The sequence below is a fragment of the Pseudorasbora parva genome, chromosome 22 (assembly GCF_024679245.1).
Source record: "Pseudorasbora parva isolate DD20220531a chromosome 22, ASM2467924v1, whole genome shotgun sequence".
Taxonomy (NCBI): domain Eukaryota; kingdom Metazoa; phylum Chordata; class Actinopteri; order Cypriniformes; family Gobionidae; genus Pseudorasbora; species Pseudorasbora parva.
This window is the reverse complement of record NC_090193.1, coordinates 33,792,942-33,820,824: the sequence shown is the minus strand read 5'-3', so window position 1 is coordinate 33,820,824 and position 27,883 is coordinate 33,792,942. Positions and strand designations below refer to the sequence as shown.

The following is a 27,883-nucleotide window of genomic DNA, read 5'->3' as shown; positions in this document are numbered from 1 at the left end:
AAATATATATTTTTCAATTTTGTCCTGCAGACCCCAGTTTGAAAACCTGTCCCCTAGCATATATTGAAACCCTGAAAGCAAATATTCATGAACTAAATTCACACAACTTGCCTTTGATGGGTTGCTTAATATAAACGGTTCATCCAAAAATGTTTGTCTTTTTAATCTTTCATTCAAATATTATAAATGACTCTGCCTCTGAAACTTCTTTCCTTTTTTTAACTGAAATCACCTAGTCTGTATGGACTAATTCTCAGGAAATGTGTCACATTATGAAAGTAAAATGGGTTGCAAACACCATTTCATGTTGATTTAAGGGCTAGAGACAGAAGTTAAATGAGAACAAGCCACCGACCAATCAGAATCTTCTCTGCAAGCAGCAAGTGCCTGATCTTGAATGATGGCTGGATAAATTAAGTGTGAAGGGTGAGATTGTGGCTGTTCTCAAGCCCAGGCATGTGTCCCGCAGTATCTCGGCCGAGCCTGAGTTTAAATCTCTTCACTGAACGCTTCACTGCACTGCGAGTTTTTGAGCGACTCTAAGTCTTTCACATCCACGTGCTATAATATTCTCTGTCCCTCTTCTGTGCAGGTACTACTGGTGCTGACAACATTCCAGGTTCCTCTTTTTATCATGCGGTTTGGTCAGTCCAGACTGTACAGAAGGTAAGAGTGTCCTTTAGGACAGTGTCCAAGCTCTTGAGTTTTTAAGGCAAAACACCCTAGATGAATAGGGTAAAAAAAATTATAATAATAAACTAATAGAGATTATCATACTTCCCCAGTTGACTGATTAAATGTTTTGCATTACAAGTTTGACAAAGACTTGTAATTTACTTGTTTTTTTACAGAGAGAATTTTGGACTTTTCATCACTCCATAAATCAGAAAATATGGTCAACAGCCAGAAAAAAATACATTTTCACAATTTTTAGGGATAAAATGTTCTATAAAGTCAGGCAAATTATATATTAACAAAACTCTCTGTAAAAACCTCCAGAATATATATAGAATTGTAATCTTTGGTGCTGCCGAAGTGGCGATTTCCGACTTCTGAGAAATGTTACTTTAGAAAACATACTTTAAAGATTTGTATTGTAATTCAATTCTATACACACAACACAATATAGATAAAGAGCAATAAAATACACTCTTTAATGTACATTTTCCACTAGTCTGAAATAGCATGTTATGAAAAGTCAAATAGGCCAAAATCTAAAAATGTGTCTTTTTGTCTCAACGGCTTGCCTTAATAACGTGATCAATAGAGTGTAATGAATCCTTCCCCTTCCAGTGCTGCATTTGCTCAATGTAAATGTTGCTTGTATACATTTTTTTGTTTTGTTTAATTATGTCACATGATCCATAACTCCCTCTTATCTCTTCTGGGTCAGTGAAGACTATGGAAAGACATTCCAGGACATCACCGACCTCATTAACAACACCTTCATACAGACAGAGTTTGGCATCGCAATTGGTCCTGAAAATTCTGGAAAGGTGACTATTTACTTCTCTGCTGTAATGTTGAACTGTTCTGAAAGGAACATTACAGGTTATTTTCACTGGAATATCTATGGGCACTGGTGTGCAGTGAAATTTTTGATGCGTGTACAAGCAATCAAATAAATACAGCCTTGAGACTTCTTTCAGAAATGTAATTTTTTTTTAAATGTTTTGTGCTTGAACAAAATTTCAAGCTTAATGTTTTTCCTTTTAAATGTTTCTCTCTCCATTATAAGTGTCTTTACTGAGCTTACTTACAAATGCATTGAAATTTATTATCTCTTATAGACATGTATGATCGAAAAAAAAATCTTCCTATGATAACTTCTATAATAATTGAACAATAACATCAATGGTCACTGATGTAATTTTTTATTTATTAATTACTGTCCCACAGGTGATCCTCACAGGTGATCTAACCGAGGGGAAAGTCACCAAAATTTTCCGTTCAGTTGATTTCGGGAACAGCTTCATGACTTCTGAGCTTCCCTTCCATCCATTAATGCAGATCACATACAACCCCAGAAACAGCAACATACTCATGGTCTACAGCACCAATGTAAGACCGTGGACATTTCCTTCCTGTTTTGAGCAAAACAACGTGCACTAACGCTGTTTTCTTCTGGTTTCAGTATGACTTATGGCTGTCCGAGGACTTCGGGGGCAACTGGAGGAAGATCCATGAGGCTGTTTGTCTTGTGAAATGGTATCACTGTAGATATGCAGTACATAAATGAATCAGTAACAATGTTTGCTTTAATGTGATATTTAGTGGCAGGTAAATATGATAACTCTGGGTGACTCAGAAATAATAAATCTCCAAGATTACTTAACAGGGCAAATTAGTGTGAGAGCGCAGTTCCAAAAAATCGCTAATGGGAGTGGAAAGTTCTGCCAGTGATCTCTTTAAGACACCTTTTTTGGGCAAAATGACTAGCAAACCTTAGTTAATCACCTTGCATGATTCATTTAAATACTCTTTCATAATTGTTGTGTCTGAAAGGAAAACTCCTACAAATGCATATGCAATGAGGTCAGCTGCATAATAACACATTTTTCACTGCATGTCTTTAGTAAGTCCTGGCAGTAGTTTTTTTTTTACACCAAATGAGGGTTTGTCCTGCTGCAAACTGTTGGTAAATCTGGCCCTTAATGTCACGAGTACAACTTTGCTTTCCATTTGATGAAAAGCTGGGCATTCATCCCAACTCCCAGAAATAGTACAGAGCTTTGAGAAAGATCTTGAAATATTTGTTTGTTTAGAGTTATTCATTCCAAAAGTATTTTTCTTCGTTGTGATTAGTGAATGTGCATTTGATGTGGGTTTGAATCTAATCGCTGCCTAGGGCTAATTTAGATTTAATTGTTTTAATAACAGTTCATTTCTCATTATTGTCAAATGAAATTTGTGTAATGTGTGCATTGGTTTGAGGTTAGGATTCTCACACAAGAACATATTTCCTTCGGTCTGTTTATATCTTTGTATTAGATTAGAGCTTTTTTCATGGCCCGGAATTATTTACTTTTTTTGCTCAAAAACAAAATTCCTTAGGCGGAATGATTGAGGTTTTGTTTTCATTACCCAAAGCACCATAAAATGCATTATAAAGAAATTTTCATTTTGCATGAACTATTCCTTTGAGGTTTACAATCCTGACCCTCATAAATATGATCCTGGTCTCACTTGAATTCTTACACTGAGAGATGTGAAGTAGCAGTCCTTTATTGTATAGGAATGGTGTGCAGTGGTGAATTCGGTATGAATGGATGGAAATGTCTGATTGTATCATGTTTGCTTGACATTTCAGGGGAATTGATGATACCATTTTCTTAACTACAAATCCCAATGGATCCTGCAGTGAGTGACTTTGTTACAAGCACCATTGTTTGAATAATGCTGCAAATGGATGGATATTTCCTGCTTACACTCTTACTCTCTCTCTCTCTCTCTCTCTCTCTCTCTCTCTCTCTCTCTCTCTCTCTCTCTCTCTCTCTCTCTCTCTCTCTCTCAGGTGATCGGGGAACCTTGGAATTGAGAAAATCATTAGACTTTGGTAGAACATTTAAAACTATTGGAAGCAGGATTTATTCCTTCGGCTTGGGTGGACGCTTTGTTTTTGCCTCAGTCATGACCACCTCGGTAAGCTCTCGTAAAATCTTAATGTATCATCCTTAGAGTTGGGTATCATTTAAATTTTAACAATACCGATTCTTATCGATTCCTAATTCTGATTCCGATAAGGTAAAAAAATATTATATGTCATTCACATTTATTCTAAATCTTATTGCTAAACATTTTATTGTGGCTGAATACCATGAACAAAAATCAACAGGCTAAAGAACACTCACACAAGGAACTTTTGCCTGTGGTTTACAAATACCATAGCAAAAACAACTAGCCTAACCAATATACATTTCAAGCATTATTAAAGACAAATAAACACTAAAATTGCAATTTAAGTTTTTCAGATATTCAGGTACAGAAACTGTAATCAAATGTAAAATAACAGTGCACTTTAATAAAATATAGGCTATACATTACAAATATAGTTTATATATTATGTATAGGTAATATACAAAAGTTATTCTGTCTAGAACAGCGAGTACATTTTCTCTAGGATCAATGTTTATCATATAGATGGAATCAGGAAAATCTGCTGTCACTTTAAGAGCTGCATTTTGACATATGTTTGTGTGTATATGTCTGTTTGTGTAGTGTGCAAAAAGATGAGAGAGAACTCAGTTCATTATTGCGCACTATTCGCTATGAGAAGCCGTTCTGTGGTTTAAAATCACAATAAAATGTGCACACAGGAACCGATAAGCGGAATCGGAATGCATGCTTTTTATTGAATCATTGGTTCTGGGAAAAATAGAACCAGTTCTCGATACCCAAAACCATCTGTGCTTCCCACTTAGATAACATTTTTAGACATCAAAAATGCATTTACTCTACTGTTCAAAAGTTTGGTTCTGTTAAGATTCAAAAAGAAATCTCACCAAGGTGGCATTTATTGGATAAAATAAAGTGATCAATAAAAAAAGTAAAAACTGTAATACTGTGAAATATGATTACAATTTAATATACCTGTGTTTTATTTTAATATGTTTTTAAATGTATTAAAGCCGCCCAAGTGGGTAGTCTGATGTGAGCTGTCTGTGTAGGCAGTATATATAGCAAATCATCCGATTAGATTTTTGACTAGAGCTGTATGTGTTGTGTGAGGTTGAAATCACATACAGATGTCAAAAACATTTCTGTTCTTTTGCAGGGCTCCACACGCATGATTCATGTCTCAGTAGATCAGGGGGAGACATGGGACATGGCTCAGCTTCCCACCGTCGGCCATGAACAGTTCTACTCCATTCTAGCTGCAAACGATGATATGGTCTTCATGCACGTTGATGAACCTGGAGGTGAAGCAGATGTTTTACTGTTCAGCAAAATAAATCAATATATTAAATAATAATGTTGAATAATCTCAATCAAGACAAGGCTCGTTAGTTTGACTTGAGGTTTGGATCAGTGTTATTTTAGTATTGTTTATATGCCATTATAGTATTTATTAATATTTTGAAATTGAAAGTTAATATTTTGTTTTCATTTTAGTTTGTTTTAGTGTGTTTTTTTATACTTTTGTCATTTTTGTTTAAAATTAAATTGTCCTTAATCTTAAGCTTATTTTATGTCAGTTAGTTGCAAAGACAATTTTTTAAATCTAATTCAGGTTTATTTTAGTTTTAGTTAACAATAACAACACTGGTTTGGATTTTGTAAAAGTAAAACTTTAAAAATATTTATATATATATATATATATATATATATATATATTTTTTTTTTCATATATACATTATATTTCTAATAAAATATATTAGAAAATATGGCAAAAAATGACATTCACACATTAATTTTCTGCACTGTGCACATCATTTCATATATTCTAGCCAATATGTACCCTTTTAATGGACAGTGATGAGTGACAGTTTTCATATTTTCATTTTTTGTAAATGTAATACACATGTATAGCGCTATACTTTGTGTTGTGTCATGTTACCTTGGCAGGAAATGACAAAAAAGGAATTATGGGTGTTTCTAGTACAATTGCTGAGGGAGTGACGGCTGTCTTTCTTCATGCTGTAATCAATCTCTCAATATTTTTTTGCTGTTTTAAAAAATGTCATAGAAATGCTTTCACAGATTTTACAAAAATTATATTTGCTGTGATCTCCCATTCACCTCTGTAGAAGTGTACCCATGACAAAATCCGCTTCTGAGGACTGGGGTTTTGTGTGATTTGTAACCAAGACATCAGAACTAACATGTCTTTTTACTCCATCAGACTCAGGTGTTGGTACCATATATGTGTCTGATGACCGAGGCACGGTGTTTTCCAAGTCTCTGGAACGCCATTTGTATACAACTACAGGCGGAGACACTGACTTCACCAACATCACCTCTCTGAGGGGCGTATATATGACCAGTGTGCTCGCCGTGGGTAAGGCTGTGACTGTAATCCTACAAATCCATTCATAAAAAATCTCATATTTGCTGATGTGCACCTTTCCTCTTCAGATGGCTCTGTGCAGACAGTGATCACATTTAATCAAGGTGGAAGGTGGCGACCTCTGCAGAAACCCTGGAACGGAGCGTGTGACTCCACAAGCGAACACCCTGACAAAGTGAGAGCCGCACATAGACAGCACAGCCGAACTCTTTAAATTAGTTATAAATCGTGGAGCACATGTAGAGTGGTGTAGTATATCCAGTAATCAGAAGGTTTCCTGTTTGTTCCTACTGCTTGTAAGCAATCATCATTATGTGCTATGGAATATGTTCATGTTTCTATTAAAGTCACCAAAAGAAGTCATGGTCATGTGCCAATAAATACAGGCTGGCGTACTGCATTTGTTTTGTGTAAACATTAAGGACAAAATCACAAAACAGCAGATGTTTGGTCTCTTTGACCATAAAAGGATAGATTGAAAATAGAATTAATGTCCAGCATTTATTGCATCAGAGGAGCTTAATACATTTACATTTCTAAGTGCTTTCTCTGAGCTAAAACACTTGGCATTGTGAAACCGCAATAATTTAAAGTTGCCTCTTCTGTTGTGGGCATGTTAATGATTCCACAGAACCCGTACAGGAATGACATTGTCATGTATATACTTTCAATTTTAAATGTCACTTTGGCACTTTTTGTTTTAGACAAAGTAATGTATTTACACTAAATCACTGGTGCCATTTCCGCCTGGATTTGGCCTACCCAAATGGGTCCTCCCTTCAGACCCATATGAATAAATCTTGCATACAACATGACATAAACAAACGTCTTTTTTCCACTATTTTCTGAAATTTAGTGGAAACAGCCCAAACTGTCTGCAGGGTCCTAGAGCAAACAGGGCCTGAGTTACACAATTTCAAAAATGAATTTATAAAAATAAAAATAAATAAAAACGCGCTTAATTTTTTGGGGGGTTATTGCAGCTTAGACAACATATACCTACATATTTATCACTTTAATGTTTAAGCAGTGTTTTATGTAACTTCAAAGGGTTTCATGTAAAATGACACCAACATTTTGAACTTAGACCACTGTATGTGTGTATGGGAAGCTTTTCAATTTGGGTAGGCCAAATCCAGGTGGAAATCACATACATGGTCCTGGTGTTTAAGAGGTTAATATTCAAGTCATGCAAAATTTATGACATAATAGTAATTTTGGTCCTGAGAATAAGCGCTCTAATCGCAATGCGTGTGATTTTCATGTTAATATCATATGCGTCTCTGTCTTCTGTAGTGTAGTCTGCATATTCACGCATCCTACAGCATCTCTATGAAACTGAACGTGCCCATGCAGCCCCTCTCAGAGCTCAATGCTGTGGGACTCATCCTGGCACATGGTGATTACTGCCCACATTCTCCATCACATATCTTTCTGCAAGGCAGAACTGACTCACATTCAGTGGATTTTAACCAGCCTGTTATATGTGGCTAATTTATTTATTTATTTATTTATTATTTTGTTTAATTATGAAAATAATTGTTGCCACTGGCCTATACAAAAAAAAAAAAAACACTGATTTCTAATATAGCCATTCACCTAAACCCCATCTTTTTAAATTAAGCTTCAGAACTAAAGTAAATTAGTAATAATTAATTCTACATATGTTTGAGGATTATTTTACTGTTATATCTTACATTTGTGAGTTTTAAAGGATGTTTACACAGTCATGCTGCATTTCTCTGACTCTGTGCTCTTTTCCATCTGCTCTTTCATCAGGGAGTGTGGGAGGCGCAGTTTCTGTGCTTTCTCCAGACGTGTATGTGTCGGATGACGGGGGTTACACGTGGTTTCGGGCATTAAAAGGCCCCCATCACTACGCCATACTGGATTCAGGAGGACTGCTGGTAGCAGTGGAGCACAACCCCTCACACCCCATATCACAGATCAAGTGAGCTTTCTGTCTAACATTACTGTGTGTTTATACATACATACATGCAAACTGCCATTTAACATAACTGTTAACATAAATTATACCGGTAATTTATTCCTGAGATGCAAGGCTGTATTTTGCAGAAAGCATTCTAATATGGTGATGATTTGTTGCTCAAAAATCATTTACTATCATTATTAGTGTATAGAAAGTAATAAAAACAGTATTTATCTGAAATAGAAAGCTTTTGTAACTTTTTGTAAGCTTTTTTTTGGAAAGGAAGTAATACTTTTATTCACCAAGGATGCATTAAATGTATCAAATGTAACTGTACAACTTTTATAATGTTTCTTGAGCATCAAAGCATCATATTAGAATGATTTCTAAAGGGTCATGTGACACTGAAGACGGGAGTAATGATGCTGAAAATTAAGCATTGCATCACAAGAATAAATTACATTTTAAAATATATAAATAATCATAATATTACTGGGGTTTTTTTGGTTGCTGTTTTTTTAACAAACAAATAATGTAAAAAATGTTAACATTATTTTGTTTTGTTTTTTTCACTAGATTTTCAGCTGATGAAGGTCAGTGTTGGCATGTGTATAATTTCACCGATGACCCAATATACTTCACTGGCCTGGCATCAGAACCTGGTGCCCGCTCCATGAATGTCAGCCTGTGGGGCTACAGAGAAACGGTCCTGAATCAGTACTGGGTTTCTGTCACTGTCGACTTCAGGCAGTTGCTCTCTAGAGACTGTGAGTGGACTATAATTTCTAAAAAGCGCTTTATAAACTACTATACAAGTATACTAAATCCCATCTTTTACCAGCATAAAGTTATGGCCAGAAATATTGGCACCCCTGGTAAATATGATCAAATATGGCTGTAAAAATAAATCTGCATTGTTTGTCCTTTTGATCTTTTAATCAAAAATTTCGCAAAAATCTAATTTTCATTGAAGTAAAAGAATTGAAAGTGGGGGTAAATCACATTATGAAATAAATGTTTTTCTTCAAAGCACGTTGGCCATAATTATTGGCACCCTTTTATTAAATACTTTTTGCAACCTCATTTTAACAGCTCTGATTCTTCTCCTAAAATGCCTGATGAGTTTGCAGAACACCTGACAGGAGATCAGAGACCTACAGAATCTCTCCAGATCCTTCAGATTCCCAGATCCATGTTAGCGTTTCTCTTCAGTTTACCCCACGTATTTTGTGTTTATTTTATTTATGTTCAGGAAACTGGGATGGTCATGGCAGAAGCTTCATTTGGTGCTCAATGACACATTTGTGTGTTGATTTTCATATTTGTTTTGGATCATTGTTCTTATGGAAGATCCAACCATTATAAGATTTCTAGGAGAGGATGTCAGGTTTTGATTTATCTTTTGGTATTTGCTAGAATCCATGATACCAGGTATACGAATAAGATGCCCAGGAACTCCAGCCCAAAAATTGGCCCACAACTTTGGCCCAGCTGTATTTTTAACCGTGGGCATGAGGTACTTTATATCCGTTTGCACCAAACCCATCTGGTGGGTTTGCTACCAAAAAGCTTCTTTTTTCCCATCTGACCACAGAACCAGGTCCCTTTTGAATTTCCAGTCATGTCTGACAGCTGAATATTCTGGAGTTTGTTTCTGGATGAGCAAGAAGGATTTTTCTGGAATCCCTCCCAAACAACATGGGGTGACGTAGGAGTTGTTAGATTTGTTTTTGTTTTTTTCAACTAATCTCTGCAATTCTCCATCTGTGATCCTTGGAAGGTCTTTGGCCCCTCAAATTTTCCTCCTCATCGTGCATTAAGACAACATGGACATAGATTCGTAGCATTTTTAATTGATTGAAACTTCTTAATTATTGCCCTGTTGGTGGAAATGGGAATTTTCAATGGTTTAGTTATTTTCCCACAGCCACTTTCTATTTTGTGAAGCACAACAATCTTTTGCTGCACATCAGAACTATGTTCTATGGTTTTAATCATTGAGATTAATGATTAAGGGAATTTGGCCTTTTTGTTCCCTCATATTCATATATACTCCTGTGAAACAAGACATCATAGTTAGATAATTTCATGTTCCTAGTCCCCCTAGCGTTCTAAAAAATATCATATTAATGGCAATATACTTCAGAGATATTTTACTTATTACCAATAAATGTGGCCAACGTGTTTTGGAGAAACATATATTTCATAAAGTGATTTTTCCCCTGATTTTCAACTCTTTTACTTCAATGAAATGTTTGGTTTTTGCATTTTTTTTTTAATGATAGATCAAAAGGATAAACAATGCAGATTTATTTTTACAGCCACCTTTAATCATATTTACCAGGGGTGCCATTAATTCTGAGCACAACTGTAATATGAATTATATTAGTATTATATTAGTACTCTAAAATGTGTAGACATTGCCCTGAAATGACAAGATAATCATCCGGCAGGCCAGAATAATGACTACATAGAGTGGCTCGCTCACTCAAGCAATAATAGCAACCCCGCTGACGGATGCATACTGGGATACAAGGAAAGGTTTTTACGTTTGCGTAAGGACTCAGTCTGTTGGAATGGCCGGGATTACATGGTGACCAAGGAGCCAACAACATGTGCCTGCACCTTAACTGACTTTCAGTGGTACAAACACATACAAGCTTATCAAATACACCCAAAGTACATTCAGTCATTTATACTAATCATGATGTACATTCAGTCTTTGATTCCGATCCGTGTTGTTCATTTCCTGCAGTGACTTTGGGTTCTACCATGCGGAAAACAGCTCTGTGTGTGTGGAGCAGCCTGACCTTATTGGCCATTCACTGGAGTTCTGCCTGCACGGACGCAAAGCGCAGCTTCAGACCAGCGGGTAACAAATCACTCTCTGTTTCCAAAATCACCCGAGTTGTATTGAAGTGTTCAACAGGTGTAAGGTGTTTTTTTCAATACATATATTGCTGTCCTAGGTAATGTATAAGCTGAGTGATATAATATAATCAGTGAATGCTTTTGCAAAAGAACTATGTAAATGCTGCATGTCTTGAAACTTTTAGCCAAACATATCCCAAAGTGTTAACTTTATATGACCATAGTTATCGGAAAATTCCCGGGGACCAATGTCAAGGAGGATTAATTCCAGAACGAAAAGAGATCGATCTGAGTAAGAAATGTGTCAGTGACTTGCTCAGGTCAGAGCTACCGGTAGGTTTTTATTTTATTAACAGAATGCACATTATACCTTTCAGAAATATAGTAAAAGCTTTTTTTGTTTAAATAACGTTTTTTTCTAATGTAATATGTTATTATTATCATTATTATGTGATTTATTCCTTTGAAGCAAAGCTGAATTTTCTGTATCATTACTCTTCTTCAGAGTCACATGATCCTTTAGAAATCATTCTAATATGCTGATTTGCTGCTCAAGAAACATTTATTATTTATTTATATATAACAGTTGTGCTGATTATTTTTTGTGAAACTGCTAATGCATGTTTGATGCAATATTCTTTATAAATAGAAATGTAATGAAATATAATTTTTTATGTATGTATATATACATCGATCTGGCATAACATTATGACAGGGGAACTGAATAACACTGATTATCATGGCACCCGTAAGTGGGTGGGATATATTAGACAGTAGGTGAACATTTTGTCCTCAAGTTGATGTGTTAGAAGCAGGAAAAAATGGTCAAGTGTAAAGATTTGAGTGAGTTTGACAAGGGCCAAATTATGTTGGCTAGACAACTGGGTCAGAGCATCTCCAAAACTGCAGCTCTCCGTCTGCAGTGGTCAGGATCTATCAAAAGTGGTCCAAGGAAGGAACAGTCGAGAACCGGTGACATGATCATGGGTGGCCAAGGCTCATTGATGCACATGGGGAACGAAGGCTGGCCCATGTGGTCCGATCAAACAGATGAGCTACTGTAGCTCAAATTGTTTAAGAAGTTAATGCTGGTTCTGATAGAAAGGTGTCAGAATACACAGTGCTTCACAGTTTGTTGCGTATGGGGCTGCATTGCCACTGACCAGTCAGGGTGCCCATGCTGACCACTGTCCCCTGCCGAAAACACAAACAGTGGGCACGTGAGCATCAGAATTGGACCACGGATCAATGGAAGAAGGTAGCCTGGTCTGCTGAATCACGTTTCTTTAAATCACGTGGATGTGCGGTTGCATGTGCATCTCTTACCTGGGGAACACATGGCACCAGGATGCACTATGGGAAGAAGGCAAGCCGGCAGAGGCAGTGTGATGCTTTGGGCAATGGAAACCTTGGGTCCTGCCTCCAATACAGTATTAGGAAGGTGGTCATAATGTTATGCTATATCTGTGGATTTACACCATGAAACTGAAAATTTTGTTATGCTTGTTTGAAAATCGGCACACAAAAAAAAATCTTTCCCATTATGCTTTTCTCAGACAGAGGATCATTCATTCAATTCAGGTCTTATAATCGCCATGGTCATCGCTGTTCTGTTGATCAGTGCCGTTGCTGGGGTTATTTTCATCAAAAAATATGTCTGTGGAGGAAGGTTTGTGCCCCTTTTGCTAAACATCACACACAGCAGTACATGAATAGTTTACATTTTGATTCTGTTTTTAAATGATTATTATTAATATGTAGGATTTGGTTCATATATGCAGTATCTGTAGTCCTGTTTGTGTTCGGTAGGTTCCTGGTGCACAGGTACTCTGTATTACAGCAGCACGCTGAAGCTAACAGTATCGATGGTGTGGATGACCTGGACACACTGGAGGCTGGCAAGAAGCAATATCATGATGATTCAGATGAGGTACATACTCACTGCTAAAGACAAAATGTTTCATTTCAGCAGTCACTGAATTAATCCTGTCATTATGTTTTTTGACATCTGTAGGACCTTCTAGAGTGACACACACATGGATCATCATAAGACTTTATCAAATTCTAAGAGAGAAACCACAATGCCTACCCTTCCCATGACACCCCGTGTGTGTGTGTGTGTGTGTGTGTGTTTGCATTCCAGCACCTACCAGATAATGACACACATTCTGCCTAATCAGTTTGTTTCTGGGTAGTTGGGACAAATATTCAGCGTTCAACATGGCAAGATTTGACTATAAGGACGGGAACAGAGAAAAAAAGCATTGTCCCAAAAAATCTTTCTGATCCACTGCTGAAAGAGAGATGATTTGATGGGATTTTGTTGCCATACATTTCAAATGTATGTGAGTTGACACTTAGGCCTATAACCGATACACAGACATGAGCTTGAGCGTGATTTAAACTTGTGTTTATTTTTCATTGCTGGTTTCCTGCATCAGGTATTTAACGTCACCAAAGGATTTTCAGCTTTGCTCTTTATTTTCTGTATTTGAAGTCTCCTTGAAGAAGTCTGTTTTTTTTCTTTCTCATCCAGTCTAAAACTAGAAGTATTTTGGGAAAATAGCCTGCTCCCTAATTGTGTGAGCAAATTCAGATAAAAGCGTTTAACTGTAGTATTTAGACCATAGTCATACATTGAGACTTGTTTTTTAGACTTCATTATACTAACACCTTACAGTTTAGATCTTTGAAAAACCAGTTTAGCCAAACTTCTATAAATCAAATCTCACTTTGCTATTGCTGTGTGCTTAGATATACTTTGCACTTTGCATATCTTCTATGCACGATTAATGATAAATTATTTTGTTTTAGTTTTACCAATGCTATTCTCTGTTTGGTACAGAGTCATCTGATGCAAGAAAAGATTTGAGAAACAGCACATTGCGTGGTTTTCAATCATCTTAATACAAAATGGGTCATAGAGAATAAATAAGTGCATTAAAAATAATCTGTCTGATTCCTTGTTGCTAATTCAAAGATAGATGTATATTCAATAACAAGACAAAATGTTTAATGTTATCTATGACCTTTTTTCTTATTCAAAACAGCAACTCATCCTTCATTTGGGATGTCGACAATATTAAGTGCATCTAATTAGCAGCCTAATCAAATATGAAAATGTATATTTTTGAACTTTATTGACTGTCAACTCATAAATAAGCTAATTTGTAGTCAGTAAGCTGATTAAAATTTGAGTGCTTTTTCATACTTTTTTTTTTTTTTTTGCACAGGTAATAAAATAGATACCTCAGGGGTTAGAGATGACAGTGGACCACACATTTCATTGATGGTTTGCATGTTGAATAATAAGTCTTCAAGTTTGAGATGAACATTTTTTCTTGAGTCAAAGTGTAAAATGCTGTACCATTAAATGTGACTGCCAAGAACAATAAAAATAAATCTTTTTGAAGTCCACATTTATTAACTTGAATCAAACGGGGGTTCTAGACCCTGCTGCACTAAGGTGAACTGAATTCACGAAGACTTTAAAAGGTGGGGAGGTTTTTTGGGTCTCTTTTACTCATAAACATTCTTAAAGTTGGATATTGTACATCCTGTAGCCTACTTTGCATTGTACTGAGAAACTTGTCAATAGAACAAGGTCAATAAACAGCAGTTGGCTAATGTCATTCAGCATAGCATTTGTATTTTCAGTCATGTCAATAGAACGAGAGCTGCAAATATTGCAGGTGCAGAATAAAATTGTATTGTAAACATATGTATAAATTGTCTTGCTTTTTCCTTACATTAAAAATATTTAACATTGACAAAGACCACTACTAATCCATAATATTTTTCCTATTTATTTTAAGTATTTGATAAAAATAAAAAAAAAGTCTCAAAACAATGATTTTTGCAAAATGCATAACACTATAATAATAGCATAAGTTCGATTCAGAAAAGTATAATAGCTAGGTTTTATCATGGCAACGAGAGGAAAAGCCAAATAAAATCATGTAATAAAAAAACGTAGGCCTCCTGTATGTGGGACTAAAGCTGATAAATAACTAAAAAATAAACTTTCTAATGGATCTTTCATTTAATCAGTTTAGAAATTCAAATGATATTCTAATTAAATAAATATTTTAAAAAAGTCCTGAGGTCACTGGATTTTTTGTAATTGTTTACTTAACGTAATTATTTTGTGTTTGTTTTTTATGTATCCTACTGGCTGTATTTTTACATGGATGAATTTATTTTATTTAATAATTTATTATCCGCAGCGTTACTTTGTAACTCGGCTTGTTTATTATTTCTGTATTATTTTTTCGCGTTGCCTAATTCACAGCTCTTCATCTGACAGAGGAATGAAGGGGTTGTGAGGGGGTGTGATCTTTGTGTCGTAGGAGGGGCGTATGAGCAACATCGCAGTTTTTTTCCTAGTGCGCCATTTTGGCTCCTGAGCAAGACGCGTCGTGTGATTGGGCTCCAGGCGCTGCTATCGGAGCCAATCAGAGGTGCATCGGGCGGCGGCGAAGACGGTGAGTGAGCGCGGCTGCTGGGAGGGGACGGGACTCGGTCGGTTAGCTGGGGATTGGTGTGTGACGGACCAACCAAATGACTAAAATCATTATAAACAGGAATAGTGTGGATTGTGTATGTCAAGGTCCACTCAGTGGACGGCATGCACGTGTATGTCTTTAATTACGTGGTTAAAACGATAAACAGTATCGAGGAATGGTTTTATTTTCGTTGTTTTTCCGTTAAGCAGCACTGGCGTTTCATATAGGCCCAGTTTTGCGCATGTCTTTGTTATGTATTTTCTGACTTTCCCAGTGTCTAAAATGTCGATTTGAACCTATAGGTGTGTGTTTGGGTTGTAATAAACCAAAAGGCGGTTAATAAGTGTCCATATTTGTTTGGCTTTTAATAATTGGGTTGACCTGAAAACGCTCGTGCATGAGAACACGGAGATCGATGTGCTAACCTAGCGCCAAGCAATGTTAGACAAAGGAAAACAAGCCATCATATTTTTACTAACACGATATGAACACTGCAATATTGAGTAGTCTTATTTAAAATGTGCTGTTTAACGGAGAAATAGTTTCGTGTCTGACAAACACGTACGTTGTGGTTGCAACACAACAAAAGCGTCTGACGATACCAACACTCGACGGGTGAAACTGATCAATTTATGGTAATAAAAACTAGCACCAAAGCAAAACACAACGTGTTTTTCCTTGTACTTTTAGTTAATCGGTTTCTCGTCGTTACCTATATGTTATTTTTATATTACTGTACTAAATCTACATGGTCAACCACAATATGCGCTAAATGTCATTCAGCATAGCTTGTGAATAGGATGAGATATGCATATATTTTATGTACAGAATAAAATCTGGTTATACATATTTTTCTTTTGCTTCTCGGTGTAAAAAGAATGAAGACACAATATCAAGTTGAAAAAATATGAAACATGTTTTTCATTAACAGAAAGCAGTGTCCCCTTTTCTCAAATTGTACTCTTATTTTTTTAAGCATGCACAAACCTCAACACAAAGACGAAATTATATTTAGAGATGAATATCACACTATAATAATCACAACAAAGGTTCATAGAGAAATGTTTAATGTCTAGTTTTTATTTGTATGCATGTTTCATATTTCTAAAGAAGAGTAAGAATAATCATAAAAGTGATTCTATCTTAAACCCTCTAAAAAATATACTGTAGTACACATTATTTGTGTATTATTTATTTTTATAAATTACTCCAAAGTACTTAAAAGAAAAAAAAATCCTCTCACTTTTTAGTACTTTTTTTCTTCTAGTAAACAATAAATATTACAAAGGCAACTACATGTATTTAGAGTAATACTATAATACCAGAAGTTACAACAACTTATTTTTTTAATTTCCATTTATTTTTGCTGGTGTTAAGTAAAATAAAAAAAACTTGTATGTTGTTGTAAATGTATGTTGTAAACCAGCAATTCAGTGAAGCAATATATTTTAAGCTTCCTTCATTAGATGCATGTACTGTTGCATAAGAGATCAGATTTATGCAACGACATGTTGTTGCTATTTTTCAGACTTAAGTTCCATTTTGTTATCATCGCTCATAAGCCACAGAAGTGAGACAGCAAACATGGAGCAATACACCACCACCACGACAACTAGTGGAGAGCAGATAGTGGTGCAGACCAGCGGTGGACAGATCCAACAACAGGTAATGTGTGAAATTTACAGATTGCAGCAAAAATGCATTGACTAATATGTAGTAATAAAGCATACTAGAGGTATTTTTTTTTTTTTTTTTTTACTAATCTCTGCGAGTCACGTTAGTCAGTATGTAGTATGGTGACAGTCCCTTATCTCTGGCCCAGGGCACAGTGACTGCAGTGCAGTTGCAGACTGAGCCTCAGGTAGGCCAGACTGCAGCCCAACAGGTTCTTCAGGTAGTGGTTGGCTCTCTGAGCCCCTCTGCTGTCTCCAAATCTCCATGCATGCCATTTCAACTCGCATTGCCTCTGATCTGAGTCCGAGAGTGAATGCAATGTTAAGATATTAGACATCTGTGACCTGTGCTTTTTGCATCTGTCTCAGTTTATGTTTATTACTCACTATGATTTACAACAAGAATATCAGTGTCGAAGAAACACCCACATGCATGAGTTTTTAGCATGCTTTGTTTTGCAAACTACATTATAAAGTCTCCAATAATTACAGAACAGCTGCACCACCAACTTTTTACATTTCGGGCATTCACATGCACTGCATGCATCTGTGTTTTGCATTGTTTCAATGTATGTCGTAATAAAACAGCAAACTGAAATATTTCATATTCATAATGCCTGTAATGTATGGAAGCCCATTTCTGCCTCATAGAAATTATTATTTTTAAAATACACAATTAAATATCAGAATTATTACAAAAAGTCATCATTGTAAGATGAAAAGTGAAAACTATGCCCTTTGAAAAGTGGAAGTTATGATGCACATTTTTAAATTTTGATTTAAAAAGCCAAAATTATGACATCAATAGATGAAATTGACTAAAAATATCAGAATTTTTACAAAAAAATTAAATGATGACACACTAAATCATAATTATAAGTAATCTGAGATGAACAGTCAAAATTATGACTTTTGAAAAGTGGAAATTATGATTTAAATTTTGATATAAAAAGACAAAATTATGAGATTTAAGTTATAATTTTGGCATAAAAAATAGAAATTCACATACTAAATCATAATTATAAGATTATAATGAAATTATGATTTCGGTCGCAACATGTCAAAAACATTAAAATTGACTTAAAAGGTCAGAATTATGACATACTAAGTTGTCATTGTGAGATGAAAAATGGAAATTATGACTTTTGAAAAGTGGAAATTAGGATTTAAAAAAATCTAATTAGAATTTAAAAAGCCAATATTATGAGATGAAAGCATAAAAAGTAGAAATTTGCATACTAAATCATAATGCTGAGATCATTATGATATAATGACTTAAAAAAATCTAAATGAAATTATAAGATAAAAAAAAATCTAAATTATGATGTAAAAAGCTGAAATTATGACATTTAGAATTTATTTATTACATTTAGACTGTCATGATTTCAGTTCAGTAGGGTAGGTCATAGTTCAGATTTACCAGAGCTTGATTTGTGTTCTTATGTGGCAGCAAAGGGCTTCCATATTAATGCCATTCTGTGTTAAGCTCAGAGGTAAATTATCTTAAAGTTGACATAAAACAAATTATTATTTTGATATGCATCCTCTTCTAAGGTCCAAGGGCAGCCTCTTATGGTACAAGTCAGCGGGGGTCAGCTCATCACTTCCTCTGGGCAGCCCATAATGGTACAGGCCATGACAGGAGGACAAGGTCAAACCATCATGCAAGTACCAGTATCTGGTACACAGGGACTGCAGCAGGTGGGTGGGGCTTTGAATATTTTTCAACTTATTTAATTTCTCTTTTTATTTTAATATTTTAGTAATGCTATATCAGTGGTTCTCAACCACTTGTATTGATTAAAAATAAGACAAAATAACAAAAAACAATCAAGATATTTCTTATGTAAATTTCACTTTTGTCTTTAAAGAACCAGGATTCCCCACAGTCTTGGAAAACCTGGATAAATTAGGAAACCTTATTTTAACTCTATGGGCATTTTATAATGAATATTAATTTATGACAAACTCTAAAATATTTTATCAGGTAGAAAATGTAATTAAAGAATAATAAAAATCTTATTTAGTAAATTGGTAACAATTGGAAAAGTCACGCAGCCTACAAAAATTGTTGTGTGCATGGAGTCAAAAAGGTTGAAAGCCACAGAAATATAGTGTTCCATGATATATTGGGGATGTAATTTTAATTGAATGATTCAATTTGGCACAGATTCAGTTGGTACAACCCAGTCAGATCCAGCTTCCTGGTGGACAGACATTACAGCTACAGGGTCAACAGGGACAGACCCAACAGATCATCATTCAACAGCCGCAGACGGCAGTCACTGCAGGACAGAACCAGGTATCCTACGATATTTTCCAGGTTTGCTAACTTCATTTTGACACACATTTGAACAAATATAAAGGTGTACCTGCTAGAAGTTACTCTCTTGCAGTTAAATACACGTTATTAATAAAGTTCATGTTAAATAAACACTCGTCCTTTGTATATTTTAGGGTCAGCAGCAGATCACTGTACAGGGTCAGCAGGTGGCTCAAACCGCTGAAGGACAGACCATCGTTTACCAGCCTGTTAATGCAGATGGGACCATCTTGCAGCAGGGTAACACTGCTACTCCACTACAAAACTAACCCATAAACATTGTGCACTTTTAAGCAGTAAAAAGCTATTCAAGCTGGTCATACAATATGCATTTATTTCCCCCCGTCCAGGAATGATCACCATTCCAGCTTCATCGTTGGCAGGAGCTCAGTTAGTCTCAGCTGGATCCAACACAAACACCACAAACACTGGTCAGGGCACAGTGACAGTCACTCTTCCCATGGCGGGAAACATGGTCAATGCTGGGGGAATGGTCATGGTGAGCATTTCTAATCCCTTTGATCTAGAACCAAAGGGACCTTTTGCTATGCAGATGATCTGTTTAGGTCATATTTCCTAACGTGTGTGTTTGTTTTATAATTGAATCAGATGGTCCCAGGGGGTGGCGGCTCGGTTCCCACCATGCAGCGCATTCCTCTTCCTGGAGCAGAGATGCTGGAGGAGGAACCTCTGTACGTCAACGCTAAACAGTATCACCGGATTCTCAAAAGGAGACAAGCCCGTGCCAAACTAGAGGCTGAGGGCAAAATACCTAAAGAGAGAAGAGTATGTATAATTTTACTGCAATAACTAATGCTTTATCTGCAGTGACCAATATAATATACTGTATATGACTCATTATATATATTTAATTTATTTTGCAATGTGACATTCGTTTTGATTTAACCATTGCATCCCCTCTGATCTTTTTTATCATCATAAGAGCAGCAAAGTAGTTCTGATTAATTATTTTCTTTACTTTTTTATTATAATTTTATTTATTAAAAATTACATTTGGCCTATACACATTATAATATATAATATATCCTATTTATTTTCTTTAAATGTTATTTTCATTTTACTTTTTTTTTTGCCTGTACAAGCTAAACCTTAAGCATTTATTGCTATAAAATGCGGTATTATTATTAAAGGGTTGATTAAAATTCTGTCATTAATTACTCACCCTCATGTCGTTGGACACCCGTAAGACCTCCGTTCATCTTCGGAACACAAATGAAGATATTTTTGTTGAAATCCGATGGCTCAGAAAGGCCTTCATTGACACCAATGTCATTTCCTCTCTCAAGACCCATAAAAGGCACTAAAGACGACGTTACAAAGCCCATCTCACTACAGTGGCTCTACAATCATTTTATGAAGTGACGAGAATAATTTTTGTGCACAAAATAAATAAATAACGACATATAGTGATGGTCGATTTCAAAACAATGCTTCGAACGGTTATGAATCAGAATTTTCTGTATTTTATTAATCATTTAATTGACTTTATTAAAAAATATACATAATGTTTGACAGGTTCCTGTTCAACACAGCGTGTATGCGAATATTCCTGTACCGTGACCATCTATTCAATATGTTTTCTCCACCATCCCCTTCCAGAAATACCTGCACGAGTCCCGTCATCGTCACGCCATGGCCAGGAAGCGTGGAGATGGTGGACGCTTCTTTTCTCCGAAGGAAAAAGAAGAAATGGCCATGCAGGCGCTTAAGGTGAGCGAGGGGCTTGAGCTCAGCTCTCATTGGCCAGCCACCTCTGCCCCGCCTCTGGGGTAAACTATCCAATCCCAGCCCGTGTCCCATCCAAGAGACTGAACTCACTATATACACCTAATTTAACTTAGATCATCCATACGCTGCGGCTCTGTGCCTGAGCTACCTCATGCGTCTGTGACATATTCATGTCCGAACTGTCTCTGTCTGTGAGTTTTTGTCATTTCCAACTAGTTAAACTGAACATGCATACTAAGATATTAGTATATATGTTCTATAGTATAAGTAAATACAATGTACAACTTAGTGCCCATGTTTGTAACTGCTATGCTTCCTTGCAGCTTTTTAAATTCCTTTATTCATTTTGTTATTTAGCTGCACATTTTAGTGTGCAGCCTAAAGATATTATGTTTGAGCTCTGCTAATTGGAAACGGCTTCTTTTTAAAAGTTTCAGCTGTAAACATGGGTGATTAGCACATTTTACCCTGTCAATGTTAAAGGTTTCTTGTCTTAAATGTTTAACTTCTACTTTAAAGGGAAATCTTCAACCTTGACGTCTTTGTTCTGTCTGCATTTCTGCCGTTTGTCAGTCCATGCTGTAAACTGCTTGTGAAACTCACTGGATGCTAAGATGTATCATGCTGTGTTTATTTGTCCTTTTACCATCTTACCGATATGAATAGCCATTCAAAATGATCTGTTTTCATTTGTGACGTATGGCTTGGCTTGCACCTTTCAACGCTCTTCTGTCTTTGCCCTGAGCTGTGGCTTTGTTATTGCTTTTGCTGTTTTATGTTTCTTACAGCAGGCTGTATGTGGGCTCTTATATGCATTTGCATTGCAGTTATGTTTGTTACTTGATGATATATGCCCTTTTTATGCAAATAAACCATTGTTCTTGATTTATACTTTGTTAGTATTGCTTTGCAGTTTTTCCCCCCATGTTAATTATTCACTTTCTATTGTGCAAAGCATTGCATATAAAATGTAATATATTTTTTAGGCTCAATAACTGATGAATAAATCTCATAGATGGTTTGAAATGTAGTTGAGTCAGTCAATAATATTTTGTATATATCAGACAATTTGATCACTAGCAGAAAATTCTCATTGTACAAACAGGTAAGAGTTCACTGAACACCAGTCACCCCCTTACAGCATGCCATGTTGATGAAATTTTCATCTTTATTTATCTTCCTTTTCCAGAAATCTGAGCAGGATCAAGCCGAAGAGGACACAGTGGGCCAGATGATTCAGGTGGCATAACTACCCTTTCCTCCATGTTTTAGTTCGGTCCATTGTACTCGTTTAAAAACAAAAAATGAGACCCTATTCATTTCAACAAACGTTTTTTTGACTTCCCCTAAGCCTTGTTTATACTTTGCTTGATTTCCGTTCTGGTATAGACTGAGCGATTGTTTTAGTTATCCAAAACTGCCAGGCAGAACATGGAGATATTGAGATTTTTGAGTTTTTAAACCATCTCACAAGGCTGTATTTATGAGGAAAGACTTTTTTCGTTTTCGGGTCAAATGTATATTCATAATTTGTATAGGCATTTCATTCCACTTCTTCTTTATTTAATTAAAATGTAACATGATAAAACATAAGAATCACAAAAATGTGAATTTCAGTTTAGTTTTGTTCTATGGGACGTGCCACTGGTTGTTTTTAAGTTTACTGGATCAGACTGTGAAATGTTACTATTTTCTATGCACTTGCGCTTTTAGTTGATCCACCAACCATTTGTACATCCTCCCGCACTGAAACATCTCCCTTTATTGAAAACCTTCAGTTATCTCTTTGTATTTTCTACTGGTGTCTTCCTCATATGAAAATAAAGGTTGACATTCTGTACATAATTGCAAAAGCTGCTTTTTAAACTTAAATTTTAGACATCCAATGAAACTTTATACTGATATGTTTAGCATCTATTTTTAGCATCTAAACATTATCTTGGGGTGTGTCAAGCCATGTTTGTTTTCCTTTGCCAAGTAACAGACACACCCATTTGATTGCCATTATTTATAGATCCATGATGCATCTGTACCCTGAGCTCTACTGGAGTCTTATTGGAGTTAAAGTGATAGTTCACTCAAACATTTTCATTTTGTCATCATTTACTCTTTTATGTCCCTCAGAAGAGTCATTCAAGTTTAGAATTATATTAAGTTGAGTACATTTTCATTTTTGGGTGAACTATCCCTTTAAGACCAAGAGAGACTTTTGCATGTTCATTTTGAGAACTTGGGAAGCGCATGGGTCTGATCTCCCTTACACTAGGGTGTGCTACATTGGAGCTAATCAGATTAAAATGACTACAGCAGATTAATTGTTTACAGCAAAGTGCGTTATATAACTGAATCAGTCCTTGCTGTTATTTTGGTGGCCTCAAATTAGCATATGAAGAGTGAGCCATTTCACTGAATAGTTTGGAACAATTGATCATTTTTTTTTAATGAAAGGACATTGAGAATACTTCAAAGAACACACAACATGTCCTCAATGCAATGCAAAGCAGGTCATCAGAATACAAAATAGATGATAATAGCCGTATGATTTACCATAATCATTAGCCAAAAGGCAGGATTTATCAACCCGCACCAGCTGCAGCACTTTTGGTAGGAAATTAAGATATTACTTAACAAAAAGAAAATATTGATAAGTCTGTATAAAACACACAGGGCTAGTTCAATGGAAGAAAAAAAAAGAAAAAATATATATATATATACTCCGTCATTATTTACTCACTCTCATGTTATTCCCAACCTGTATTGCTTTATTTATTTAATGGAACTTAAAAGGTGCTAAGAAAAAAAAGACAGTCATATAGGTTTTGAACAACGTGATGGTGAGTAAATGACAGAATTATCATTACTGGATGATCTATCCCTTTAAAATACATTCATACATAAGCAACCTTCATGCATTACCAAATATCTTTTTCTTGGCAGTCTTTGGCAGTGAGTTATCATTCATCCCGCTTAGCATTTGGGCATGGTCCCCCTAGACATCAGGCACCAGGAGTCAGATGGCCACACATCTGCCCAAAAGTTCAATGTGAATTCCCATTAGAATTGATTCAACGGATTCCAGTGAATGTTTCTCATTCCCGCGTGAGAACAACATTAATCCCTCTGCAGCACTTGGCTATGCTTTGGAAGAAGGGTAGGATGATTATGTCTAAAATGCTGCTCCATAAAGTTTGCAACCATCCAGTGTTTATCAAGACAACCTGCACACATGGTGTAAAAAACCTAAAACAGAGTAAAAGGTGAAAGCTTAGCATTTCTCTTCACTGAAAATACATCAATCTAATAAAATGTCTACTTACTCCGGGTAGCAAATTTACCCATGAATTCTTTATAAGGTTTGTGTTTAGCATGTTTCATAACTATACACAGGAAATAATGCTGGAGATTTTGGCATGAAAGACCAAATGCAATCTTTTTAGCTGCATTCCCAATAATATTCAGTGCTCCATAATGTGCAATACTATGCTAGCAACGGCAGGGTCATGGGTTTGAGTAATGCAATATTGCTTTGGTTAAAATCAGCAAGTGTTCTGCTCATACCAAATGTGAATGAAGCTGAGGATGGCAAGCACTAGCCCAGCAATGAGGGACACCGGGACAGCCAGAAGAACTGTGAGGATACGGTAAAACCAGACCCTGGACACTTCGAATAGAGCATGACTCCAGATCCACACCCGATCCCCACTGCGCACAGACACCGGCTCTGCTATCACATCCTCAAAACTAACCTGCCAAAAGAGAACATTTAGTCAAGTAGAATCTTTTATTCGCCTTATATCGATTTAATGATATCAGGTCACCTGACAGCCATCTTGGAAACTGCCCCTGTTTTTATTCATTTTAGTCATTCAAATACGCTACACAGTATACAGTACACAAACAGGGAAAGAAGTTGGCTTAACTTATTTGGGCTATACGCTTAACGTTTACTTACATAGCCTACATTAAATCCCCAAATAAATCATTCTTCTTTTAGCTTTGATTGTACGTTTTAGACATGTTTCTCTATTTAAATGTATAGCTTCTGAAAAGGGAAAGACAACCGACTAAGCTAACTGGCTATGCTAATCTTTACTATCTAATGAAACTGACAGTAGTTAAAAATCATGATTTCGTTTCAGACATTATTCTAAGTTTAAATAGGATATAATGAATAGGAATAAAGCTGGCCAAGTTTATTGGCTGCACTTATTTCCACATTGCATTGCCAATATGACAACAATGGCAATAAATAATACATTTAGCTTTTATAGCTCATATTAGGCGCATGTGCATTATACATGTTCTAAAACAAATGAGCTCAGCTAATTGGCTGTTTTAAATGAAAGGTGGGACTTGTCTTCACGCGCTGTCGGAAATTCCCACTATCGCGATTTTTTTGTATTATTAGGAAGCAAGTATACGATAATTCCTAATGCACTTGAAGGCATTATTACTACAGCACCGAGTGTAGCCTATTTATTTCTGAATGGTCCACCTCCTATTTCTGTGTACAGTATAGTATTTGGTATGTATCTTAACCTCTTCAAGTATTTCAAATTAAATAGTGCAATCAGCAATTTATTATTAGCAATGGTTCATTACATAAATAATGCTACAGTAGCCCTTAAACTACTGTAAGTCTTTAGTAACGTTAGCTGTGTAATTAGTCTGGTCATCTCATTCAAGAAGTGGTTGCTATTATTGTCCACATCATTGAAGATATTCACACATGTTCTTCTAATCCATCTCCTGCTACCAGCTGTGGTTGTCTACAATGTCAAGATAATGTTCTTTACTTTGCATCAGAGTAGTAAATTCAATCTAATTTAGCCCAATCGAACTACCAAAATGTCATTAAATGCAAAGGTTTTAGGAATAGGGCCTATGAGCGATCAAAACTTGTATTTAAGGGAAATGTCTTGAAATAAAAGGCTTGCTTTTTGAAAACAAAGCAAGAAATAATATCTCAAGCCATAAAAAAAAATCTGGCAAGACAAATATCAGTCAATGGGGTAAAATAATAATATTTTGTAGTAATAATACTATTTTTTAAATGTCATATTTAGTCTTGTTTTAAATGTAACAATTTCAATTAAGGTCCCTTTGAATTAAGTTTTTTTTTTCCACCCCATTAACAGATTTTTTCAGGATAAAACTTAATATTTAAATCATGTTTTCTCAAGTAAATGTATTTTGACTTAATAATGTTTAGATATTTGTACTGGAAAACAAGATTTGATGGCTTGGAGATTTTGAGACTGTAGTCTAAACGCTCACTATCAACAGGGGTTTGTCATGATTTAGCATCTTCTTGGTCAAAGCTCCACCGCAGTCTCTGTCACCATCAAAAAGGACATTCTAAAGACTCAGAGTGCTACAATGAAAACATTTTGTAGTCTGGTGAAGTGATTACCTTAAGACACTCGTTTATCTGTCTTGGGTCCCGTTCATTGATAAGAGGCCTGGTGTCACTCTGTGTAGAGATCAAATCTTCTTCTTCCTCTTCCTCCAGGACGGTTTCCAGCTGCGTCTTCCACGTCTGTTGTCCCTCGTCGTCCTCTCCATCCCCTGCATCCCTCAGGTCGATCTCAGTTTCCCTTGCGTCCGTACTCTGCATCATGGTGCCCGTCATCAATATGAAGATCGTTAAGTCATAAAGCGGGTCACCAACAGCATCAAAACACGCATTAACAGTTTCACACACTCTTACGGGTATACACTGTGAATGGAGAGCCGGAGTGCAGTCCTGAAGCTGAAACAGGGATATAGGATATATTAGGAAAGTGACCGTGCCCTAGCAGGCATTCCCAAACAGGCCCCAATGGGAAGATGCCAGCCCCTACTAATACATCAGCTATAAATACCCCATTAGTGACTGGTCAAAGGCAGACGGTAAGTTTAGAAGAGCTCTTATAAGAACCTGTGGGTCAAGAACGGAATGACATTTAATAGAATGGAAGCATTGATTTTCAGCACTGATTGTATTTAGTTAGATCAGCGTGTAGTATTGCGCTTGTATATTTGGTCCAATGATTATAATATTAAACTCTTTGGACATTATTGGTGAACGAGTATCTGATAGTTATGGGGCTGATAATAAAAGTTACCAAAATAAACTTAGATATGTATTTGAAAAGACTTCCTCTTCCAAGAAAATGGAGTAAAAATATATTTATATTTATTATATAACAAAACATTTAATTTTATTATTAACAAAATATATAAAACATTTAGAAGTTAGATTTTTAGAAGTAGGTATTTGATAGAACCTGGGTTATTATGGTAAACTAAACCCATGAAAACAGGTTCTGTCACTTGAAATAAACATAAACTGAAATAAAATATAAAAGCTTATATAAGTATATAATATGTCATTTTATTTCAGCTAGTTTCCAAAGTAACCTTTCTCATTTTCATTTAGTTTAACTTGATGAATTAACAACAACAATAACAAACTATACAGGCATTTAAAAATATTACACACAACATAATTACTAAAATATGATCTAAAATTCAAATAAAACGTAAACCGTTTTAAAATAAAAACAAGTATTTATTTTATTAATAGGTTCAAATTAGGCCTATTAATAAGAACTTATTACAATACGCACAATATGTAATTTTTTTGCCGTTAGAGGGCGATTATTCAAAACAAAGGCATTGCTTTTATTATGCCACTCATGTGTATGTGAGGTAACAGTAACGCAGCGCTCTTTTATCATATTAGATACATTTGAGTGTGTTGAAAGTTATGTTATAATGTTACTCCCTGCGTTCGCTCTGCAGCGACTATGAGACACTTGTTGCATACTGCAATAAGCTAGA

At 35.7% G+C, this 27,883-nt stretch overlaps 3 protein-coding genes across 8 annotated transcripts in view; 2 read left to right on the top strand and 1 right to left on the bottom strand.

The window, feature by feature from the left end:
- sort1a (sortilin 1a) overlaps positions 1–14,529 on the top strand; it is a 35,204-nt gene extending 20,675 nt beyond the window's left edge. Inside the window, exons 3-20 of the mRNA XM_067431423.1 lie at positions 593–666; positions 1,394–1,496; positions 1,900–2,061; positions 2,135–2,208; positions 3,311–3,360; positions 3,515–3,642; positions 4,775–4,919; positions 5,843–5,998; positions 6,076–6,182; positions 7,304–7,406; positions 7,787–7,958; positions 8,514–8,704; positions 10,391–10,580; positions 10,693–10,809; positions 11,033–11,141; positions 12,365–12,477; positions 12,618–12,738; positions 12,823–14,529. Coding sequence (XP_067287524.1) covers positions 593–666; positions 1,394–1,496; positions 1,900–2,061; positions 2,135–2,208; positions 3,311–3,360; positions 3,515–3,642; positions 4,775–4,919; positions 5,843–5,998; positions 6,076–6,182; positions 7,304–7,406; positions 7,787–7,958; positions 8,514–8,704; positions 10,391–10,580; positions 10,693–10,809; positions 11,033–11,141; positions 12,365–12,477; positions 12,618–12,738; positions 12,823–12,837 — 2,130 coding nt within the window. The 3' untranslated portion in view covers positions 12,838–14,529. The remainder of the gene's footprint in view (positions 1–592; positions 667–1,393; positions 1,497–1,899; positions 2,062–2,134; positions 2,209–3,310; positions 3,361–3,514; positions 3,643–4,774; positions 4,920–5,842; positions 5,999–6,075; positions 6,183–7,303; positions 7,407–7,786; positions 7,959–8,513; positions 8,705–10,390; positions 10,581–10,692; positions 10,810–11,032; positions 11,142–12,364; positions 12,478–12,617; positions 12,739–12,822) is intronic.
- Positions 14,530–15,146: 617 nt separating this feature from the next.
- Positions 15,147–22,903, top strand: nfya (nuclear transcription factor Y, alpha). 6 transcript variants are annotated; one of them, XM_067431743.1, is made up of 9 exons: positions 15,147–15,292; positions 16,842–16,978; positions 18,541–18,687; positions 19,157–19,288; positions 19,444–19,549; positions 19,660–19,808; positions 19,919–20,095; positions 20,930–21,040; positions 22,248–22,903. In XM_067431743.1, exons 2-9 carry the CDS (start codon positions 16,898–16,900, stop codon positions 22,305–22,307), a joined length of 963 nt encoding a protein of 320 aa, XP_067287844.1. In that variant the 5' UTR covers positions 15,147–15,292; positions 16,842–16,897; the 3' UTR covers positions 22,308–22,903. The 6 variants fall into 6 exon arrangements, with proteins under 6 accessions (XP_067287844.1, XP_067287842.1, XP_067287841.1 ...); XM_067431741.1 differs by lacking the exon at positions 22,248–22,903 and adding an exon at positions 17,136–17,207 and having other exon boundaries at positions 20,930–21,949; XM_067431740.1 differs by lacking the exon at positions 22,248–22,903 and adding an exon at positions 17,136–17,210 and having other exon boundaries at positions 20,930–21,949.
- A 393-nt stretch (positions 22,904–23,296) lies between these two features.
- On the bottom strand, positions 23,297–26,840 carry cav4a (caveolin 4a). Its single transcript, XM_067431671.1, has 3 exons — positions 26,472–26,840; positions 24,617–24,804; positions 23,297–24,298 (listed from the first exon to the last, which is right to left on the bottom strand). The coding sequence occupies exons 1-3, from the start codon at positions 26,688–26,690 to the stop codon at positions 24,148–24,150; spliced, it is 558 nt and encodes a 185-aa protein (XP_067287772.1). The 5' UTR covers positions 26,691–26,840; the 3' UTR covers positions 23,297–24,147.
- Between the last annotated feature and the right edge of the window lie 1,043 nt (positions 26,841–27,883).

What these genes read in the sequence shown, in the direction of transcription:
- nfya (XM_067431739.1), top strand. Translation starts at nt 16,898, where the DNA reads ATGGAGCAATACACCACCACCACGACAACTAGTGGAGAGCAGATAGTG. An exon ending in CCCAACAGGTTCTTCAGGTA is followed by an intron (nt 17,211 to 18,540) that starts GTGGTTGGCTCT and finishes TCCTCTTCTAAG; the next exon opens with GTCCAAGGGCAGCCTCTTAT. An exon ending in ATGCTGGGGGAATGGTCATG is followed by an intron (nt 19,809 to 19,918) that starts GTGAGCATTTCT and finishes TAATTGAATCAG; the next exon opens with ATGGTCCCAGGGGGTGGCGG.
- cav4a (XM_067431671.1), bottom strand. Translation starts at nt 26,690, where the DNA reads ATGACGGGCACCATGATGCAGAGTACGGACGCAAGGGAAACTGAGATC. An exon ending in AGATAAACGAGTGTCTTAAG is followed by an intron (nt 24,805 to 26,471) that starts GTAATCACTTCA and finishes CTCTTTTGGCAG; the next exon opens with GTTAGTTTTGAGGATGTGAT. An exon ending in CTCAGCTTCATTCACATTTG is followed by an intron (nt 24,299 to 24,616) that starts GTATGAGCAGAA and finishes ACTCTGTTTTAG; the next exon opens with GTTTTTTACACCATGTGTGC.